The 23,757-nt window shown below is 47.8% G+C and overlaps 1 protein-coding gene across 1 annotated transcript in view; it reads left to right on the forward strand.

The window, feature by feature from the left end:
- The first annotated feature begins 399 nt into the window (after positions 1 to 399).
- Positions 400 to 23,757, forward strand: part of TNR (tenascin R) — a 78,558-nt gene continuing 55,200 nt past the window's right edge. The window contains exons 1-6 of the mRNA XM_006199610.4: positions 400 to 898; positions 3,388 to 3,864; positions 9,782 to 10,045; positions 13,384 to 13,499; positions 15,777 to 15,927; positions 21,580 to 21,849. Coding sequence (XP_006199672.1) covers positions 400 to 898; positions 3,388 to 3,864; positions 9,782 to 10,045; positions 13,384 to 13,499; positions 15,777 to 15,927; positions 21,580 to 21,849 — 1,777 coding nt within the window. The remainder of the gene's footprint in view (positions 899 to 3,387; positions 3,865 to 9,781; positions 10,046 to 13,383; positions 13,500 to 15,776; positions 15,928 to 21,579; positions 21,850 to 23,757) is intronic.

Genomic DNA, 23,757 nt, shown 5'->3' on the forward strand with positions numbered 1-23,757 from the left:
CTCTGAGATCTCCCTGGAGGAATAGCCTATCCACAGAGCTCCTACCCCCAGTCCTCGCATGTCCTCTTTACTGGAACCACTTGCCCAGCAGGGAGGCCAGACTCATGCATTCTAAGCAAGCCTTTTGGGAAATCAAAATGCCCTTCTGCAGAGCAGTACCTATTTTCAGGGATCTGCTCCGCTAGGAGACAAAGCTCTAGGCTTGGATGACTCTCCCTTCCCTAACCTTCCCCTTGCAATCTGTAACTGCCCATCCTTTAGCTTTGTGGGAATGTGCACAGCATGGTGCCCAGGCACAGCTCTCAGAGGGCATCTCGCTCCTTGGTTTCTATTACAGATCCTCACAACTCCATGCTTTCTACTGCAGGCTGGTCCTGAACCTGGAGATCTGCTGAGAGGATGGGGGCAGATGGGGAAACCGTGGTCTTAAAGAACATGCTCATTGGTGTCAACCTGATCCTTCTGGGCTCCATGCTCAAGCCCTCGGAGTGTCAGCTCGAAGTCACCACGGAAAGGGTCCAGAGACAGGCCGTGGAGGAGGAAGGCGGCACTGCCAGCTATAACACATCCGGCAAAGAGCAGCCGGTGGTCTTCAACCACGTGTACAACATCAACGTGCCCCTGGACAGCCTCTGCTCCTCGGGGCTGGAGGCCTCGGCCGAGCAGGAGGTGAGTGCCGAAGATGATGTGCTGGCGGAGTACACGGGGCAGACCTCGGACCACGAGAGCCACGTCACCTTCACCCACAGGATCAACCTCCCTAAAAAGGCCTGCCCGTGTGCCAGCTCAGCCCAGGTGCTGCAGGAGCTGCTGAGCCGAATCGAGATGCTGGAGAGGGAGGTGTCAGTGCTGCGGGACCAGTGCAGCAGCAGCTGCTGCCAACAAAGCGCTGCTACAGGTAGAGGCTGGGAGCTTGCACCTCAGGGGGGAGGGCGGGTGCCACCGCGGGGAGAGGGAGAGTGCATGAGCGTGGGCAACCACTCCCCAGGAACCTCTTCACACAGAGGGGAAAAGCGTGCTCTAGTCTGCAGCTCTCTGTTAACACACCTCTAAGAGCTAAACGTGGTCCTTCCCGGGGGATTCGGCGCCGGGCTTCTCTCCAGCACTCAGGCAGTTTGCAATACATTAACCTGATTTTGGGGGGGGTGAGTCAGGTAATGGTACATCGGTTCAGCAGAGCAACTTCTGTGGCGAGCAGGGAATTTGATGTCTGTCTTCATTCATCTTTGGTTTTCACAGGCTGTTGAATTGATATCTATCCATGTTAACCTGAGGGACTAGAGAAAGCAGGCTCTCTGTTCACTCAGTCCCAGCCTGTCTCCCGTCTGAGTAAATGAAAGTCATTAAGGTCTCAGAGGGCCTTTGCCCATCTTCTCCGCAGGATGCCGGTTTCAGCCCCCGCCCCCTCCATGAACACACGTGGGTGTGCGTACACGCACGCACATGCCCGCTCACTGAGCTTATTACAACCCCCACCCCTTGACAAAAAAGCTGAGAATCCAGGAGACGTACCCTTAGCCTAGCCCGCCCCCTGACTATTAACACTCATGAACAACTATTTTGACGTCTCTGGAAGAAGTCCTTTCATCTTCAGAGCCAGACTTTCTGACTTCAAATCCTGCCTCTGCTATTTACTAGATCATGCCTTAAGCAAGTTACATAACCCATGCCTTCCTTTCCCCACTGACAAATGGTGACTGACTAGAATGACAAGGAGTTATTAAACAGAAGAGCCTCCATTCAGATGACAGCCTGGCTTCTAGGAAGCACCTACGCACCATAGCTGTTATCAGCTGACCCTCAATGAGCAGAAAGTGTGTCTGTCCCCTTTTGTGCCCAGCTTCTCTCACCCATGCAATTCATTTCTTTAATGAGAAGAGGAAGGTGTCTCACTATCTTGGGTTTAAACTTATACCTGCATAGGGTCCAATAGCTCAAGGCTTGTAGAAGGATAAAGGAGGTGGCAGGAGTGACATTTTAACAGGGCCTGGATGGCCCAAGTGTCCAGGGGGCTATGGACACATTCACCCTGAGACACTAAGACGGGCAGCAGTCTTTGAGTGGTGAAGTATTTCTTAGGTTTTCTCACGTCCTCCTCCCCCTTGTAACCAAAACTACAAATAAGCTATCTGAGGCTGAGAAGAGAAAGTCCACTTGTTCAATGTCTCCCTCCTCAGTGAGGACTGTCAGGGCAGTTCACGTTTTCAGTGGAGCTGGTGAGACTATGGGGAAGTCACAGGTGTCCGCAGACGTGGGCTCTCTGCTGCCCAGGATGCTGGTGGCTTCTGTAAGTGGGCTTTTTGCCAGCTTCCCCCCAGGCTCCCTGGCAGACGTGAAAAAATCTACAAGGAAGAGCTACGCTAACCCACGGCAGTGTAGCATCCCTTCTTCAGGCTGTGGGCACTGGCGGAGTGGCAGAATTAAACAAGGACAGAAGTTATTTGACTTCATATTCCCAGGGCCAAGTGCAGAGAAGGATGCCAAGCAGGTACTGGTTTTCTGTTTGTTTAATAAGATCGTTTGATTCATGCCAGACAGATAAATTAACCACCGTGGTTATAGCGTGGTAAGGGCTAGGACAGGAGATATGCATAGAATCCTAAAAAGATCACAGCAAATAGTCACTAAATGATACTGAAGTTCCGGGAAGCCTTCGAAGTGACCCTGGCGCTGAGCTGTGGTGAATGAGCAGAGTCAGAGTGTGGGACGGAGAGGGAGTGGGAAGGGTCTGCAGCACACGTGAACTTGCCCTGCATAACAGGATCCAGGCTGAGCCTCTCTCCCCTCGGATCGGCTTCAGTCCCCACAGCCAGCACCTGGGCATCTTGGTCAGGGGCTGTCCTTGGGCTGTGAGAAGCCCCTTGGCCTGCCCCAGGGGACAGCAGAAGAGTCCGAGCATTTACACCCCCCAGGGACAGCCCTTCATTCCCGGTGAGGTATGGCCTGCACTGTGGCCAGAACAGCCTGCAGGACTGAACCCAAGCGACCCTCCCTGGAACTCTGCCTGATGATGTGCTTGGCTTGGGCTCCTTCCTCCCCAGTCTTCCCTTCTCCTTGACCAGTTTTTCTTGGGAGCACTTCCCAGTAAGTCATCTTACCTGCATCCAAATCTCAGGTCTGCTTCTAGGGGACCCAAGGTAAGACACATGGAAGGCGAGCTCCTGAAGGACAAGGGACCCCAGCTCCCTCATCCCTGCCCCCAGCACGGGCCAGGCACGGACAACCCAGACTAGAGAAAAACATTTATGAAGTCGATGATGTACCAAACTAGTTCTCAGCAACACAGATCTGATCAGAGAGTGAGCAGAGGTCTCTGGCCGCCACCCCCATACACCATTTACCGGAAGTTCCACTGCCCCTCTCTGACCTTCTCCTTGGCCGTTTCAGGACAACTGGACTATATCCCTCACTGCAGTGGCCACGGCAACTTTAGCCTCGAGTCCTGTGGCTGCATCTGCCACGAAGGCTGGTTTGGCAAGAACTGCTCGGAGCCCTTCTGCCCGCTGGGCTGCTCCGGCCGGGGCGTGTGCGTGGACGGCCAGTGCATCTGCGACAGCGAGTACAGCGGGGACGACTGCTCGGAGCCCCGGTGCCCCACAGACTGCAGCTCCCGGGGGCTGTGTGTGGACGGGGAGTGCGTCTGCGAGGAGGCCTACGCGGGCGAGGACTGCAGCGAGCTGAGGTGCCCTGGGGACTGCTCGGGGAAGGGGATATGTGCCAACGGCACCTGCTTATGCCAGGAGGGCTACGCCGGTGAGGACTGCAGCCAGCGGCGGTGTCTGAACGCCTGCAGCGGGCGAGGACACTGCCAGGAGGGCCTGTGCTTCTGTGAAGAGGGCTACCAGGGCCCTGACTGCTCGGCAGGTAGGAAGGGGAGCTCCGCGGGGCCTGTGGCCGGGGTGGTCCAGCAAACTAACTGGAGGTGGGAAGAGAGATGGGAGGGGAGGGGAATTTCAGGCAAAAGAATTCCCAGTTCGGTCATGCACATTTGCTTTCCAAGAGAGCTGGTTTCTTGAGTCAATCACAATTGACGAGGCAGGTCTAAGACAGGAAGGGTGGAAACCAGAAAAGGTCAAGTTCAGGCTGAAAGTGGGATCTGACCCCAAGACTGGAACAAAGGCAATGATTATAATGGTGACAGCATCTCACTGTCCTTGGGATGGAGGAAAGCGGAGAGCCAGGCCATGGGACCCCCTAGGCAAGGCAACTAACTCAGCGGGCTTCCAAGAGGTCCGCCTGCTCCAAAGTACCCCCTTGCCTGTTGTCATGTTCCAGGGACGCGTCCTTTTACGATGCAGTGCGTGAGAAGGCCGTTAGTCTGGGATAACCAGACTAACCAGGCACTCCGATTATTCTGGAGCTTACACATCACAGAGTGTTATTAATTTATGAAATGATCTAGTGGCCACATGGATAAAAACATTTACGGGCAAGGAATTACATGCAAACAGGAACAAAGTACCAAAGGCGTGGAGCAACAGCTCACATTCTAACATTAGTACAAACATTAAAAGCACAGAACATTAAAAGGCTATGACTCACTTGCTCCAGATGGCATAGAGCAAATCGAAACCAATCCCATCCGTGTCTACACCATGGAAACCAACACAAAGGTGTTGTCCCGAAATGAAGACCTAAATCCATCAGTGGGAAAATATCAATATCTCATTGGAGATCGCTTTCTTTTCCCTAAAATCAGATTATGTCCATCATCTCACTATTATTGCTCGTCCTCTTCTGGCTGAATCAGTGACTCTTGCTGATACATTTGTGTTTCACACAGTACACAGGAGTCATTGATCCTGACACTTCCGTTTATAGTTCAATCTTGTAACAAGTGGGCTCAGAGTGCCCAGGGGGAAGATTTAAAGTAAACAACAACAACAAACAAACATTTTTAAAGTGGATGATTGATTCTAGGAATGTTCTCATCAGCCTTCTGACATCAGTTTAAGCGGGACATCCTGGGAGACCAGCTTCACCAGCCTTTTACTCTTAAGCATCATCAGTGACTCCCATCTAGATAGCAGACCAACAGACAAGACTCCTGCACCTGTGACTCCAAGTTCTTTTACAAGGTCCATGGCAATAACCGAAAGAAAAACAACTTTTAACTCACTGCTTAGCAAAAACAAATATTTCCGTGTTCCTCCATTTTTTCTGTATTCAATTATTTCATTTAGCCTTCTAATTTTGTTCTTAAAATTATAAAATAATTCCTAAAATTATAAATAGTTATACCAATTGTTCCGAGGGAAATTTCTGGCAGAAGTTGAGCTTTGTCATTTTCGAATCCAAAGTCACTAGGGAATTGCTGGGAAGGGGAGGCTGAAGCAGGATCCTAGTTCCCACCCATGGGATGAGGCTGCACGAGGCACCCTTGGAGGATGCTAAGGGTCAGCTGGGGCCCTCGCTATGTATGGCTACTCTACAGTTCATGTGCTTCTTAATAAAATTGACCCCTGGTGGGTGGTATGTACCTGCCATGTTCTTGACCCTGCTCTTCCATAGCGATGGGCTCATTTGCAAACAGAATCTTAATCTGATCCAGGGTCCAAACTGAACTGGAGCTAAACCCTCCTGGTCACTCAGGGAAGACCCAACAGCTGCCAGCGTAACTACCACTGGGTTGAGTCCAAACCACGAGCACATGTTACCTCCAACAAGTTACCTCTGTGCCGTCTGAGGAAGACTCCTGGATGCCCCGATGAAGCACAGGTTCCCAAAGCATGTGAGGAGGGACAGTTGCATAATCGCCATCCGTTTCTATAGCAACCATGGAGCCACAATGAGTATTGCAGGAGGTGCTGCTCTTAGTGCTTGTCTTTTAAACCAAATGCCGTGGGTCTTTTCCAGGGAAATATCTAGGTCATTATCTAAAGTGCTGCTTTGCTGGCTCTTTGTGAAATGGCTCTAGGAGAGGGGCTGTTTATCCACTGTTTGACATTTCTGGCCAGGTGCACACACTCCAGCGTTACCATTCCCCGTGCCAACAGGAGTGAGGGGAGAGAATGAGGAAGGTGAAAACATGGAGAGCCACAGAGCACACTTCCTCGGAGGTCATTCTTTTCTCTTCAGCAAGGGCGTGGGTGAGGGCTGCCCACCGTGTGGTCTTCCTTCCCAAACCCCTCAAGCCACCAGGGTTTGAATGCAATTGAATGGCACAAGGCTGCTCTGCTTGACTCTGAGCCTTGATCTTTCTCATGGTGGTCCCCGGGGCCAGATCTCAACCCTTCCGCCTCTGTTCTCTGGCCACTCTAAGACAACAGAACAAAAAAATTCATGAATATGGGCACTTAAAACAGGCCTTAGAAAGAAGCGACTCTGGGCTTCTCATTTTACAAATTGAAAAAGCGGCAGCCCAGGGAGATGGAAAGATTTTTTCCAGAGCCAGACGGCTAATTAATGGCAGAGCAAGAATGAGCACCCTGGTCTCCTACCAACTTCTAGCGCTCTTTAATCCTCCCCGGGACGCTAAGTAGAGTGGAATCGGAAAATAAAATTTTTGGAAGCCACATACACAAAGGAATAGTCTCTTAATATGAAAGCTGAGCTCTGTCAAATGATAAAAAATGAGGTGTTGGAGACAGGGTTAGGGAAGCACGTTAAACCATTTGTCCACATCGGCCCCCAGTGAAGGAGGTTAGTGCCGGAGCTGGCCAGTAGGCTGGCCACAACTCCCCATGAATCAGCAGGATAAAAGAACCACCAGAGCCGGGCCTCGAAAGACTCCAGAGAGCCATTCCCTGGACTTCAGTCAGACCTGCAGAGATCCATCAGCTCCAGCCTGTGTCTCTGCCAGCGCCGCAGCCAGCCCGACCTTTGGCACCTGAAATCACTGGCTCCTCCGCGCGAGACACTTCCTGGAACTAATTCAACCGTTCTCACCACATATGTGCAAAACTGATGCAAGAGCCCAAAGTAAACAGCATGGCGTCTCTGCAGATAAGCAAACTGCAATTCCTCAAGCCACAGTTTATTCCTTTTTAACTGCCTGCTCTTCCCCAAGTTTCCACGTTGGAACCCCGAAGAAAGTAAGACTAAGAATATTTTGCACCCATCCTAAATTCCTTGCATCGAGGCATACGGCTCTTGTAGAGTCCACTTTATGGCTCGATATCATTTCATTTTGTAAGAATTACTGGCACCCGATGTACACAGCTGCTGCTCAGTCATACAGCCAGGGGGGCTGGCCTCCTCCACCGAGCCACAGCTCTCAGGAGTGCTTCCTCCACGAGCGACACCATCGCTCCTTTCTCATCAGAAGCGAAGGCAGCGTTTGCCATCACCAGGCTCAGGTCTCAAGACAAAAAAAAACTGCCAAGTTGTCCAGATGAAAAAAAACCCTTCTGCACCTCTTTTTCACTTTAAAATCCCCAAATGCTCTGCTTGGATCATTTGGATCTCCATTGTCATTATTAGTTTTATTTTCCAGAGGAAGGAACTAAAAAGGAACACACTGACTTGGCCCAAAGGCCCTGAGAGTTGTTGGTGACTTGAAATTTGGAATGGCCGTTTCTGTCACCACGACAGAAGGAGTCCCACAGGAAATTTGGAATCAGTGCACTGAATCACAAAAGGCAGGCACTAGAGAATCTCTTTCAAAAGGAGCTTCTTACCTCTAGGATAAGCACCAGTCTGGAATTCCCATCCTAAAACATAGTCTGAATTATTCGCTGGTGCCGCTTTTCTTTGAGGGCTCTGTATAAATGAGAGAAGGCATCTGGCACAATCCATAACCTGTCCTACAAGCTGTAGGGGGACGAACATACTAAGTGTAGAAGATCTGGGTTTGAGAATCAGTTCTGCTATGACCGAACTCCCTGACTCATGGCAAGTTCCTTACCCTGGGCCTCAGTTTTTCATTTGTCAGGTTGGGATAATTATAGCTGCCCAATCTACTTCATAGGGCTCCTATTAAAGGATTTTTTTAAATGCTAGTTAGACGGTGTATCTAAACAAGTTTTATAGACTGAAATGCTATGCGAAGTCGTCTTGTGTACTGGCTAAAAGACTCTAGAGTCATTGTGCCTGGGTTCAAACCCCAGCTTCTGCGTTTGCTGGCTGTGTGATCCAGTTTTCCTTCCTGTAAACAGGGGTTAAAATAGTACCTATCCCATACTGTTGGTGAGAGAATGAAATGAGAATATCCATGTAAGAATGTTTAGTGTTGTGCTCAGTACATAATAAATGCTCGATAGAAACATGCAAGATACTAACTCTTCTTTCTTTGGTCCAAGGGTCATTCTGTATGCATTATACAGGCTATGCCAAAGATCTGAGTGCAATTCAAAGCTTTAATCATGTCAGACTTGGATATGATCTAAGTTCATAAATTCTCATCCGAAAGTTGATTTCAATTGCATTTATATTTGTTTAGTTTTATAAACTTAAAAAATAAATTTTTAATTTTCTGTTTCGGTTAACATTTGCCATCTTCAGTCGCAGGAAGCTCTGCTATCTAGACTGTGTTATATCATGAATAGTTTGGGGCAAAAGCAATCAAAGCAAATGCCCAACACTGCAAATACATGTTCCCAATTTCCATCTTGAGTCCTCATTTCTGCCTCTGCTAAGGATCTGAGGGCTCACCTGTGAGCACAAGACAGCAGGCATGCACCTTCCACACACATGGCCCCAAGAAGAGCAGCTGGATCAGTCCTACGCTCTTGTAAAGGTGAAAGAATGAGAATTCTCAGGGGAGATATTCAACACCAATGACAACTCTTGAACTAATCGAAGCCTCCACTACATATAAACTTATGAGTTAATTATGACCATTTAAATGTTGGCCTGATCTCTGATTTAATCTATGGACAGTTCCAATTACGGGCACACTGGAGTTAGCTTCCTAATTGGTCTTAAAGGTTCAATTATTTAATACCCCCCACTACTGGTGAATCTTCACTTCCCAAGGGAACCATACATGAAAGGCTATTTCAGTGAGGTTTAATCTTTGGGGGTTCTTTGAATAGCATTTGAGAAGTAGGACAAGAGAGAGAAGCAAAGCCCCCAAGAATAAATTTAATATTTACTTAAAATTATTTAAACTGAAATAAAATAATATTTGTTTTAAAATTTAAAATTTTAATTTTATTTATATTAAAAATTTAGTAAATTATTGTCACCAGATAACCCTGATGACAACTGGCTACTAAAAATATAAGCCAATGGTATGCTGTTAAATATCTAACTAGCTCTCTGAGGGAAAAAATAAAAAGCCCTGCTTTGTAGCATTTGCTGACTTTCATGGCGTAAATACTCCCTCCACGGCCAATTTCAAACAACCTACATGACGTCACTAAAAGCTGTGTCATAGAACACAATTACGCAGTATTTCCACCAGAGAGATACAGCACACATAAACTGAATTAAGGGTATAGATAATAGTAAAATGTAGTGAGGTAATTTGCCAGTGATAAGTTTGGACTATTCATTACTTTTGTTTTTAATATAATTTACTGAATTGTAAGCTTATAAATTTTCATCTTTAGTCATGACTATTTAAAACTGTCTTGCAAAATTTGCCAATCAACTTTCACGAGCCAGTAGGAGCCGGCTCCAGCACACCACTAACTCATGACCCTGGAGAGATGGGAGTGCTAAGCACGGAAAAGACAAGAACCTGCCCGCTAAGGGAATTACCAATCGCTCAAAGCCGATGAGCTGAGCAGAACATACAGACAGGGCATGTGGGGTGAGATGTGAGGAAGAAAGTTGAGTCCAGGATGGGGAAGGCAATCCTCTGAGCTCATGCTATCTGTGTATTGCCTCCTGGTAGTTGCCCCTCCAGAGGACTTGCGAGTGGCTGGTATCAGCGACAGGTCCATTGAGCTGGAATGGGACGGGCCGATGGCAGTGACGGAATATGTGATCTCTTACCAGCCGACGGCCCTGGGGGGCCTCCAGCTCCAGCAGCGGGTGCCTGGAGATTGGAGTGGTGTCACCATCTCGGAGCTGGAGCCAGGTCTCACCTACAACATCAGCGTCTACGCTGTCATTAGCAACATCCTCAGCCTTCCCATCACTGCCAAGGTGGCCACCCGTACGTACCATTTCCCCGTCCTGCTTCATTTTTCTTTTCTCCTACATAAGATCATGGGCATTCATGATAGTAGTGTCTTTTCTTAATTCTTCAGGGATGCCTGCAATAATCATCACTCTTGAGGGGAAGGGCTTCCAACATGATCCACTTAGGAAATGGTACATCATTAAAAAGTCACTTCCAAATAAGAGAGTTTCCAAATTCAGGCAGCCCCTATCAATTATAGAACCAAAAGAACAAAAAGCACTTTAATGATGGAGCTCTGACTTGTAAGCTAGAGTCCGATTAGGAGTCAAAGAAAGTATGACTTACACAGACTTGGAATCTAGTTAGAGATTCAAAACCAGGAGAAATGAAATAGGACGTATAATAAGCAAGTGTTAAATGGTATGTCACAGATGGTAAGTGTATGGTAGAGTGAGAAAAAAAAAATCTTATTTAAAACCACAACTGAAAACACCCACTTCTCCTCATAAAGAGGTGGCATTATTTCTTCATGATCTTCTGTTTCACAAAATACCCTGATGGTCCATTTTGATTATAAACGTTGAGGCTCCAGAGCATGGTTTAGAAAGATTTCATGGGGAGAAAGGAGAGACAGAGAGCAAGCTAACCTGTTCTCCATGAGCAACGGAAGATTTTCTTGTTTATTTAAAACAGGGAGAAACACTGATAGGTATGTATCTATATTTTGTATGTTCATTTAAGCCCAGAACAATTTCAAATGATTGCATACCGACCATTGACATGGACTACACCAGAGAGCAGAGTAAGAAACACAGGGGAAGGCGCTGTTACTTCGTTTTCTTTATACACCTCTGAATTTTTGGACTGTCTTTTCCAACCCCATTTCTCCAACTCTCAGACGCCAGCTGGGTGTCCTACAATTCAGTTCTGACACTGCCTGTCCACCTGCGGTGAGCGAGCGTCACATCCCGCAAGCTAAGGCCTCAGTCTCACAGGACTGCCTCCACGTCAGTGCCGGGCACAAGTCCCAGATTGTTCCCCAGACTTTTGACCGACCAGATATGAATTTAACGGGCTCCCACAATCGCTTCTTACTTTTGATAATTCATTAGAACAACTCAGAACTCCAGAAAGCTCTTTACTTTCCATTACCAGTTTATTATAAGAGATACAACGCAGGGGCAGCCGCATGGAAGACGCGCATAAGGTGCAGTGCGGGGGGCGGAGCTTCCGCGTTTTCTCTGGGCACGCCCCCTCTGGGCACGCCCCCTCTGGGCACGCCCCCTCTCAGGACCTCCCTGCTTTCACCAGCCTGGAAGCTCTCTGAACCCTGTTGTTTACGGGTTTTTTAAAATGGAGATTTCATTATGCAGGCACGACTGATTAAATCACTAGCCATTGGTAACTAATTCATATCAGCCCCTTTCCCCTCCTCACAGGTTGGGAGGTGGTGCTGAAAGTCCCAATCCTCTCTCTAAATCATGCCTGCGTTTTTCTGCAGACCAGCTATCCTCGAGGCCCCGGCTACCAGTTAACGCGTAGTCATACAAAAGATAACTCATATCACTCTGGGGAGTCCTAGGTCTTTAGGAGCTCTGTGCTAAGACAAAGTCCAAATAGTTATTTTTTATCTTCTCACACAGAGATTTTAGCAGTGGCAGGAAACTGGAACAAGAGGTGACCATGAAACACCAGCTCCTGGGCTGGAAAATGAGACTCCTCACCAAATACGGGATGAGAGATTTGAGCCCATTTTAGGGAGGTCTCAAATGACAAGCTGGTATTTGGGTAACAAATGCCATGAAAGTTCAAAATAATGAGAGGTTGGAGAGGTCGGAGTAGGAAAAGTTGGCCTTGAAGGCTTCACGGAGGCCCAAGGACTTGAAGTGCACTTTGATGCAGGCCCAGGGACGGGCAGAGGGGACAGGATGTAGGAAGTCATCTTGTCCCCTTGCTTGGCAGGTAACAAAGATCCGGTTAAAATACTGCACTCCCCCTATGAATGCTGACTCCTAATACGCCTATAATTATCTCTGTTTGTATTTGACCTTTTTTTTTCAATTCCTCTGGTGCCTGAGAACCAGTTTTAAATATCTGCGAGGATTGTGCAGAGAGGCAGGTCACCATCTGCCGCTTTTCCCACCTTGCTCCGGGATGAGTCACCACAGCAAGAGCCTGGCCCGACTCCCAAGCGTCTCCTCTCTGATCCACGTGCACATGCCATGATGAGGTTTCCATCTCCTGTGGCGCTGACTGTGCCAATTCAGGGCATCCCCTCAGGCCAGCTCCCTGGTGGCAAGGACAAAATCACGTAAACCCACTGGACATGCCTTCCATTGGGTTTCAGAGCCAGCCCTGCCTCTCACCAAGAAGCATAAGGAAGCTTCCAAATGGGAAGGATGAGGCTGTGTCAGTTTTCCAGTGGGAACATCCCACGAGAGGCACAGCTGAAATGGGAGCAGGCTCCCTGGAGAAGTGAGAAAAGTCGTGCTGTCCTATTTCAGGGCTGGTGATTGGAACTCCACTAGGACAAGCATACTTCCACCTATGTGTGCATGTGTGTGCGTGTCTGGGGGGATAGGGGGGCGTGGGGGATAGAAAAAGAGGGAGATGAGAAGGAACTGAAAACAAGATAAGGGAGGCAAAGGTGAGTGAGGGAGAGAAAGGGGAGATAATGAAGGAATTACTGGAGAATAGGAGCTGGTGGAGTGAGAGCAAGAATCACTGCATCTGCTGTTGTCCCTTGTGTATGCCCTTGCTCTGCTCCTGTGCATGAGATGGGAATTTCAGACCATCCTTGACATGGTGATTTGAGCCAAACAAAATACTCTTAATGCACATCAGGTGATCAAGAAAAGCATTCCAGCCTTTATTCTGAATTTGGCTTGACCCATATCTTTCGCTAACTCTCCGAGCCTCCCTTTTCCTGGTTGTGAGAGGGGGACAGTGATGTCAGCTGCTATATTGCCTCTCGGGAACCCCTAAAGCCTCTGAAGACAGTGTTCAATTTCTCTGAAAAAGACATTATGTAAATGCCAAGATTCACCACCTTAGGAAAGGCAAGTGTGAATTCTGTATTTTAATATTAATATATTATGTATTTTAATATTAATATATTATGAAACAGAAAGCATTTTTAAAAGTATCTATTAGGTTTTGGTTGTTAAGTTTACTCATACATTCACCCACACTGAGCACCAGGCCCACAAGGGCGTGGGCCGATCCCTCACGGAGAAGCCACTGCGTGTGTAATAAGACGGGGCTGACCCAGCACATGCCGCCACAGCCACACCCAGACAAAGCCCCAGGTAATGCTCCGTGCCCCCGCTGGGGGTCGCTGTGACACGGGTTCCCACATTGCTGTGTTCCAGATCTCTCCACGCCTCAAGGGCTACGATTCAAGACGATCACAGAGACCACGGTGGAGGTGCAGTGGGAGCCCTTCTCCTTCTCCTTCGATGGGTGGGAGATCAGCTTCATTCCAAAGGTAACGCCCACCTGTCGGGCTGCTGCAGCCTTATTTTGAGTGTTTATACCTTCACCTTGGAATCAGGGCAGCAAAAAAGGCACTACCCAGTCTCTCTGTGTCATTAAGGACACAAAGTGGCATTTTGCGGGTGTCTGGGCTACAGAACATTTCTTTCACAAAGGCATGGTAAGGACTGACTCACAAAAATGCCTCCAGCCTAGGGCCCTGGCCTTGGATGACAAGAGGAGCCACAAGCAGCCTCCAGCCCCAACTTTCTGCTCAGAAAGCTCTAGAGTTTGGCAAGCTGTGAATTTAGTGAGTCAGAAAACTTAGACCTTCAAAACATTGGGGCTTCGTTTTAGGACATAAGAAAACCCAAACTGAATCAGCCTCATCGTCACCCTGCAGCTTCATTCTGTGTAGACAGAGGTACCAAACCTCAGCTTGCAGGACCCCAGTCTCCAGAGGTCAGAGACTAACACAGAAACACCTTTCACAGCCTATTAATTGAGAAAATTTTTCCTAAAACAAATTATCTTATTAGTCTTTGAGTTAAAAAGTATCCTCAGATTCCTTTCCATTCATCAAAGTAGCATTTAATTTTATGAATCCTAGAACTAACTTTTCTAAGTCGGCAGAGGTGGCTGACGAGCTCTCGTCTTCTCAGATTTATTAACGCCACTGATGTTCCCCCTAAGATACCACTCATGAGGGTGTAATGTTTAATCATACTCCTTCCCTCTGTCTCCATCCTTCAATATCAAAGAGCGTTTTTTCAGTCATTCATCAGACTTAATGACAGATGACACCTTTCTGGCTAACAAGACTGTGATCTCACCATTCTCTTACTTCAGAATTCTTAGAGGCATGGACGGTCTGAGCTACATGAGACCTTCACACTCACAGAGGACGACCCTTCATTCTACGTCTAGTTTGTTTAGTTTATAGAGACGAAGACTCAGTGAACAGAAATGATATCAGACAGCTAGTTGGGGGCAGGCTCAAAACAAGAATGGGGTCTCCACTTCCTAATCCAGGGCTCTGTCCACTGGAATGAACGGGCCACCCCTTTCTCTTGTGTGGCTACAGTCATGTCTTGGCAAGCCGAATACATCTAAGCAGACATTCTATACGCGGAGTTTCCTTTATGTCTTATCGGCATTAAAATGGCCAGTAAAGTATGGTGGGCAATTGGATTTATAACAGAGCAGAGAGAATCATGTCACTCTGCTGCTCAGGCAGAGGGGAAAAAAACAATGCCAGGTCTGCCTGCTTTGCATCCAATATGCAAAACTCTAAATAAGCGTGGAGCTAGCCAGGGCCAAGGTCAAATATATGGCTACATAGAGTAACTGTGTGATCTGGGGGTGGAGGCCAGTGGGAGGCATTTTTCACATTGATTTATAAGACTATGGCTATAAATTACATATAGGGCACTCCAGGTGACATGAGCAGAGACCAAAGAATAGGGCAGAATGGTAGTGCCACAGAGAGAGTTCTCTTGTCACCTCTATTTCCAGAGACACACACAGAAAAGTTTTAACAAGAGGAAGACAGACAGACACGTGGGTGGATAGATGATAAATCCTGGACCCAATATCAGCAAGTTGATCTTTTCCATCTCCTCCTCCACCTGTTTCTCTTTCTTCTCTCCTTTGGATTGTTCTTTGTTCCATCCTTCTCTGAAATTTCTCTTCTTTGTACTTTGTACTTGTTTGTGTCACTGATTCCTAACTCAGTTGGGCGAAGGGGAAATGAGACAATGACAGATCTGCAGCCGGTGTAACACCATGAGAAACTCCAGACACAGCAAAATAATAGCTCTGGCTCACTGAAAACCGGGCAATATCTTAGTGTGGAATCTGTTGTGGTGTACATAAAGATGTTTACACACACAACTGTAATCTTCTAAATAGCCAAAGGCAGGCTCATCACAATAAATGCCAAAAACAAAAAATCTGATGGATGTTAACCATAACCATCAAACATTTCATCTTTGGCAAGAGCTAATCTACATCACCTCATGACTAATTTTTATTGGCAAACAGTAGACTCAGGAGAGGCCAAAGAAATGTTCTTGATAATTGGTTTTCCGTTTGCCAAATCCTCATAGACTGGTGGCGTTTTTGAGCCTGCTGGGAGTCCTGCCTGGTCCCAGACACTCAGCAGTCAGCATGGAGGGAAGAGAAGCTGTCCCCATCTTTAATTCACAGTTCACAATCAGCATCCCACACCTTTCCTTCCCCTGATTTTCTCTTTTGCTTTCTCTGCTTCGCCCTTTCTCCTACCCTCCAGAACAATGAAGGAGGGGTGATTGCCCAGCTCCCCAGTGACGTTACATCCTTCAACCAGACGGGACTAAAGCCTGGGGAGGAATATATTGTCAATGTGGTGGCTCTGAAGGAGCAAGCCCGGAGCCGCCCTACCTCGGCCAGCGTCTCTACTGGTGAGTGCCTCCAGCCCTTCTCCCTATGGCGACACATTGGGTCACTCGGGAAATAAACCGCAGACTCACCCAAGAAGTAGAGAGACCAAGGGATGCTAGGCTGACCCCCCACAACTGAAATTACTTTTGGTACCTGGAGATGGAGCTACTCTACCAGAGGCTTCGTTGAATGTCTTCCTTATCCTTGCAAGCACAGAAATCTGGGAGAGGATTCTATGGGGAAAATTCTTTAAGATAGCCAGTATGTTTCTTCTGCTCTTGCTCATTAAAAGGCCTCTTTGTCAGCCCCTGACAAAGCTTGAGCTTTGGAACCAGCAGCAGCTAACTCACTCTTACTTATCATGAGATCTGCAGAAAGTCATCTAACCCTTCCCAAACCTTGATTCATTTGACAATGTTGAACAATAATACGGCCTTCATTGAGACAACATGAGGCTTAAATCAGATAAAGCACACACAGTGATTAGCACTGTGCTGATGACAGTGAGTGTTCAATGCCTTGTTTTTGCACATGCACTCAGAAAACACAGTGAGAAGTGACAGCAGGAGGAAACCAGTCATTCAAAACCAGGAAGTGTAGGTTGGGTCACTGTTCAAGGTGACAACTTAGGTTGATTATTATTCCGTCCCCACAGTTCATCTCATGCAAGATCATTATTCCCAGGTTTGATTCATTAACTCTACCCCATTTGGCTTCATTGTCTCCTTAGCTAACAAAGGATGTTCAACCTCAATGCTGTAAATTAACAACTACGTATGATGCGTGTGTGAGTGTGCCCTCACCAAGAATTTCTCAAACATTATAAATAGCTTCTGGTAGCATTTTTAGTTCTCATTTTATTGATGGGAGAGTTCAGACTCAAAGGTTAAGCGATTTTCCCTGCTCGTAACAGAAACAGAGGTAGGCGAATATCAGGACATCTTTATTTTTCACAAACAGAAACTGACACCTAAGAACACCAGCCATGAGTCTAGAACAAAGGCCAATTTGGCCAGAAAAGGGAACCAACAGCACTATATAATGAGCACATGTTTATGGATGACTCGTGATTCATTCTTTGCTAATTGGATCCAAACTAAACAGCACTGGTGCTGACGCTTATGCTCAGTCTAGAAAACATTGGTCTAAAGCTACAGTGGTATTACATGATGTCCCGTTAGAGCACGAGGGTGTCAGGGCAGCGCCTCAAGGCAAGGACAAAGTGGAAATCTGGGCCTTTAATTATTCCCATTCCCATGGCCCTCATACCCTCCAACCGAGGCAGCTCCACTTCTGTTTTATATTTTGTACCATCATTTAAGTTTTTGTTCTTTATTTTTAAAAAAGAGTATTTTTAAAATCTATAGTTACTATAAAAAGCCCACCTCCCCAGAAAAAGGGCTTTAAAACCACTGTACTCATCCAGGTATGTTTTACAAGAAACCCTATAACCATAAAGCCAAGAAGTCAGAATCTCTCCAGACACCTGGGGCCGGGGTGTTTCCACAGCTCTGCTTCCCAAGGTTACGCTGGACCCTGAAGAGTTGATTTGGTAACATGTGAAGATTCTCCTTGTCTGGTACGGAATGCTTCGGGGTCCCCAGATCATTTCTGTGACTCGATATATAGAAAATACTGGTAGAAAAAAGCACAAGACTGGAAGGAGATGGTTCGTAAGAGGGCAGAGAACACTCCAGGGGGACGGCGCTCTGCTTCCAACGTCCTGAGAGCACTTGGAGAAGACTGTCCAACTCTGCTTTAGTCTTCTCCTCAAACCGCCTTTTTACAAAATTGGCAGTATTTTTTGGTTTGGAATTTCCTTAAAATTAAAATGAAAAGTTCCAGATCTAGTCATTTGTGGTAAAGCCAGGCAGAATTTTTTTTTTTCCAATTAAGAAAAAAGTCCTAGTTCATCGTTTGGGATTGTGTACAGAATCATGAAGAAATGGAAAGAAAAATATTTATTCCACTTGACTTTTTGAGCAGGATCTGTGTTTGTTTAAAAATTAGGGCCGAGGTTCAAGTAAGCGGATACGTCCTTGACTGGAATTGGGCATGGCTACCCAATGGCCAACTGAAGGGCCAAATCCAAGGGTGGCTGCAGAAAAGATGGCTGGCTCCCATCCCTGCCTGCTGCTTTTAGGAAACGATTGTTTAATTATTTCCTTCTGCTGAGGTCTGACCTCCTCCCTCCTGCGAAGCTCTGAGTCCTCATCAGGCACACAGACTGGTTCTTTCTGGGCAGGCCATTCTGGGAATTCAAATGACAGGACCTCCTGCAGCCAGAGCCCTAGGTGCTACACAGTCACATTCTAACAGGAGCAATCATTATGATTAGGGTGTGGGGGCGTTAAAGAGCCGAAGGACTAAAGCCTTCCATGGTCATTTGAGCCTCTGTGGCATCATTTTTTTTCCCCCTAAGAAGCTCCAGTTCACTGAAATGCCTCCCTTTCTTTCTCATGGATAGAGAGAATCATCCATCTATTTCATTTACTCCACATCCATTTACTTAGCGTCTACTATGTTTCAGGCATTATGCTTATACAGCAGCTAGGAGACCTTTCCCCCAGTTCATTATTAAAATAAGTGAAATTTAAAAGGCCCAAGTTATCTAAAGCCACTAAATACAGCAGGATGAACAGAACATCTGGGATGTGTTCTGTTAAATCGCATTACCCCAAATACGAAAAACAGAACTTCATTTTAACTCCAAACCAGGTGGCACCAAAATCAAAATGGTCTGGTGACTTTCATTTTGGCTGGTGCCAGACCAAAACTCCTAAGCTAGACCCAGAAAGGGGGGGGTGTTCCCCAGAAAGGCCCGACTCTGAAAGACCGAGCAGCTTAATCTCAGCCTGAGACAGTACTGAGGGAGGCACTCCGTTCTGGACAGACGAGGAGGTGGTCCAGTGCACACTGGTTTGAAAACAACAACAAAAAAACAGTCTTAGTGAAGACTTTCTGATAACAAGGAAGAAAAACTTTCTTAAACTAGTTGAGGCATAAGAAAGAGCATTGGCTGGAAGGACACAGAGAGTGTCTCATGGAACCCCAGGGCCAGAAATTCATCTGAGTCTCACAAAAGACTTGAACCAGAAAATGGAAAGTCAAGAATTGAGTTAGTCTCTGTATCTTCCTAGAAGCTCCACATGGTCACTCATTTCTGCTTATCTCTAAATTTGCTCCTAAAATTCTGCACCCAATTTCAGTATGTGTGTGTTCAGGGGATGGGGTCCCCACACCAAGCAATTCTCTGCAACACCAGCTGCGAGTCTTACTGTCCAATTCAATTCTGACACTGTTTACCCAGAGATATCGTCAGATTCCACAGGTTGAGGGCTCAGTCCCATTACCCTTCACTTCACATGCCAGTCCCAAGTCCAGGTGGTCACCTGCGCTTCTGTCCAACCGGCTAGACATTGGAGGTCCCTTCAACTCTCTCCTAGGGTTTGATTAATTTGCTAGAGTAGCTCACAGAACTCTGGAAACCCATTTACTCACTGGATTACTGGTGTATTACAAGGGATATTAAAGGATGTGAATGACGAGCCAGATGAGGTCCCAAACAAAGGCGCTCCCACCCCTGTGGAGTTTGGAACCTGGCACGGTGACACATGGAAGTGTCAACTGAAATAAATGCACGGCCTAAAAGTTTAGAGTTATGTTTTTATTTGGTGGGAGGACTTGAGCCGGGATGACAGCCTCTCAGATCACTGTGAAGGACTGCTCCAAAGAGGTAGGGGAGGAGCTATGATATATAGGCCTTTATACCAAAGACCAGGTAGCTGGAACAATAAAAGATTACTCGTTATCTAGAGAAAACAAAGCATCTCAGGAATTTAGTGCTTTTCTATGCATGGGAGGAAGCAAACATTTGGGCTCATTGAATTCATTCCTTTGACAAGCACCTGGCTCTCTAGGGCCAGTATCCTGTCCTTTCTCATTCTGAGTCCCCTCAGGGTGCGCTACTGTGAGTGGCTGCAGAGGCTGGGCTGCAGGCTGGTCTTCACTGGGGGGTGGCAGCAGCCACTGATGACCTGATGGTTTCAGCATTCTTTGTTTACTGATATGGTTTGCAGTATTTTTCATTCACAGAAGCATTCCAGTCCCCCAATCTGGGAGCTCTCCAAACCCAGTTTTTTGGGGGTTTTTTATGGAGGCTTCATTACATATGCACGATTGATGGACAGACCAGATGTCAGGGGCGGGACTGAAAGTTCCCGCCCTCTAATCACAGGGTTGGGTCCCTTGGCAACCGGCTTCCTCCTTTGCCTCATTAACATAATTAAAGACATCTTTATCACTCTCTTCACTTAGAAAATTCCTAGGGTTGTAGGAGGACTGTGCTAAGAAGGGGAGGAAGACCAAATATGTCTTTATTATAAATCACCCTCTCCCCTTCCCTCCAGTCCCTCTTGCCTCCATCTCAGACCTTTTCTATTTATATGTTAATATGCTAGAGAATGGTCACACCAACCACAGCTCTATTCATGGTCCCAAACCAGCTAACCAGACAGCCAGAGTCTCTAGTTCCAGTTCCAGATCCTCGAAGAATATTATTAATCAGCCCCGCTAGAGGGATATAATCACATAATAAATGCAAACATGAAATTTCGGTCAATTTTTGGAAGGTGATGAGAAATTCAAAGGCAGCCATGTTGGCCATGTAGACATACCGTGAGGAGCTGAGAACACCATTTTCTATTCCCCTCACTAAGCCCTTTCTTTTTCTATTTCCCTTCCACATTCTCATATCTTCCCCCTACCCCTACCCCCATCTAATTCAATATGAACAGGACCCCACGTGGGTACTGGAGCCATGGGTGGTAGGTTTCCTAGGAAACCAGCCAGCTTTTCTAGGTAACGTCATCCCACAGTGGTGTTCCCCTCAGCTGCTCAGTGCCAGGGGCCAGGACTCATGAGGGGCATATGCTGAACAGCTTTGAGGCACCGCGTGTGACTGCAGTGCCCTTTCTGGCTCAGGAATACGCAAGAACCAGTGGGGGGTAAAAAATAGCCCACAAGACGCTGTTTCAAAACTGAGATCCTTTTTTTCAGAAAAGCAAGTTTCCCCAGAAGGCATGTTTCATATCCACAAGGACAAACGTCTGTTGGGTTTTTGATCTGTCTTAGCAGTTGACTGACTGAGTTGCTGGTACGGTTGAGCAGGGACGTCTTTCGGATACTCACGATGTCCTCCTTGGCAAACAAGTTGGAAGTCTTGGATGTTTAGACAGAGCTGATAATCTGCAGCTCTTTTCCTCAGGGCTCAAAGAAGGTGAGCCCTGGGCAGCCAGGCACACGCCAGGAGCACAGTTCTCTGTCCTCTGTCCCATAAACTCCAGACAGAAGCAGTGCTGGCCCACTTGAGCCAGTAAGTGCTCTTCCCCTGCCCAAACTGGGAAGTGTCAGCCCTGAAAAACCACAGCCCCGTGAGAGCAAGATTCAGGCGACCCACATTCTAGTGTCCATTCCCTCTCTGACCAACCATGTGTCCTCAGGAAAGAGATTTTATCTCACTGTGTCTCATTTTCTCCATCTGTAAAATGGGATGATAATAAGTGTCCTCTCCCCGACCAACGAGGCCAATGTCAGGAGGAAAGAAGAGGGCTGATGTCAAGTGTCATTTCTCAGACTTGTTTTTTTTTTCCTATTGGATTCTTCTCATTCAGTCATTGATGGGCCTACACAGATCCTGGTTCGAGATGTCTCCGACACGGTGGCCTTTGTGGAGTGGACGCCACCTCGAGCCAAAGTTGATTTCATTCTCCTGAAGTACGGCTTGGTGGGCGGGGAAGGCGGGAAGACCGCCTTCCGGCTGCAGCCTCCTCTGAGCCAGTACTCGGTGCAGGCCCTGCGGCCCGGCTCCCTGTACCAGGTGTGGGTCAGCGCCGTCCGCGGAGCCAACGAGAGCGAGTCCAGCACCACCCAGTTCACAACAGGTGAGGCTGCGGTGGGGAAGGGAGCCTGAGGAGGGGGAGGGGGAGGGCGCCGGGCCAGCTGTGGTACCCCCCACGGCAAGAGGGTGTACCAGGGAGAGAGGTGACGTGTGCTTGGGCATCCCTGTGCCACAGACACTGCGGGAGGGAAGCAAGAGGTTTGGGGACCTCCCAGTGAGGTCACATCGGGGCACAGAGGAGCGAGCGCGGTGCACAGTAGATGTGAGAGCTTGGGTCCTGTCTTCCCTCTGCTCCCAGCCAGACCCGGGACCTATGTCTCTTCCCCATGAGTGTGAGGTTTCCCCTTTATCAAATGAAAAGTTTGTCTTGAAGTCACTTAAACATCCACGTGGCTAGCCCAAATGGCAATTTTGAGACAGTTCAGTGCCCCTTCCTGGAGACACCTTAATGCTATTTGCTGGAAATCACTGTAGTGATTCCATAAATGCACAGTGACAATACTGGCATGGTGGTGCCCCTTGGAGTTGTGCAAAGCACAGAAGCAGGCCTTCCGCCTGAGAGTCTGTGACTCATCCTGCCCTTTGTAAGCACCGGCAAGAAGCTAATGTGGGGTCTGGCTCCCACAGATTGCAGGCTGAACGAAGCCCATGTCAGTGCCGCCTGCCTGACTGGGATGGCCACCCACCCGCCTTCCCAAGGCTGTCAGGATTCTTAAAGAGCTTCACTGATAGTTGAGAAAGGCCAGACCTCACCGTGACCTGCTCCCTGACCCTCTCGGAGCCTATCAGGCCAGCCAGCAAGCAGACACGGAGGACAGGCACCATCCAAAGACAGGCACCCCCGTGCTCTCACTGGGTCAAAGGGGGTCTCTGTCTAAGCCAGATTCCCAATCTCAGACTCTCTGCACTGGGGAGGTCATAAATCAAGGAATGTCACTGCCAACAAGTTGTTACAGGGATGAAAGGAAACTGCAGGCATCTGCGAGACCTAAGAACCGGCATCTTCTGATGGGATAAAGGAGAATCACTCATTCAAGCATCCTACATTGAGCTGTGGCCTAAGAGCCGGTTAAGGGATGGGGTAAGCCAGCCAAGGGGCTGCAGGGAGGTCTGGTAAATAGCACCATTATCCTCCACCTGTGTTTAAAATCAGCTGATAAATAAGGCAAAGAGTAAGACAGATGCAGGCCAACACAGCTCCTAGCCTCGAGCACGTAGCTTTTTGAGTCAGATGCCAACTGATGGCCCTGTGGACCTGGGCAAGACCTCCACGTGGGAGAAGTTGTGGGGCTCCTCAGGTTAGGACTTACCGCACAGCACGGAGGAACAGGCAGAGGCTGTCCCTAGGGGCAGAGGGCTCCCGTGAGAGAGGGGAGCAGAGGGGCCGTGCCCACATCCTGCTACAAAACTCACCACTGAATTAAGTCCATTTTCCCCAGCGTAAGAAAGAGAGAGGCCGGGAATCTCAGAATGGGTTTCCCTCTGCACAGAAGGAAACATCAGGAGGAGGAGAAGTCCCTGTTAGAAGGAAGTGCGGACACTGACGAAACAGAGGAGGCAGTTTGATTCTGAAGGAGACCCTCTCAGGTTTTCCCTCCAGCCGCTGTGCTTGACTCCACCCCACTCAGGGGGTCACTTGACTCCACCCCACTCAGGGGGTTGCTGGTCACACTTTCTGTACTGAACACATCTTGGGATCCCCAGTGACTGAGCATGCACCTTTAAAGAAAGGAGCTGCATTTTGCCCACTTCTCTTCCCCTCTTCCCTCACTGAACCAAAACTGCTCTCAGGGCTGACCCTTCCTGGTGAATTCAAGGTCAGCCCTTCCTCCGCCAGCCCTTCCTCCCCCAGCCCTTGCACTGCTCAGGCCATGAGATCTCCTGAGGGCCTCGAGTCCTGCATTTTTCTTTTTTTAATTTCTAGAGAGTTTTTGTTTAAAAAGTGGTTTCT

The sequence above is a fragment of the Vicugna pacos genome, chromosome 21, assembly GCF_048564905.1.
Source record: "Vicugna pacos chromosome 21, VicPac4, whole genome shotgun sequence".
Lineage (NCBI taxonomy): Eukaryota > Metazoa > Chordata > Mammalia > Artiodactyla > Camelidae > Vicugna > Vicugna pacos.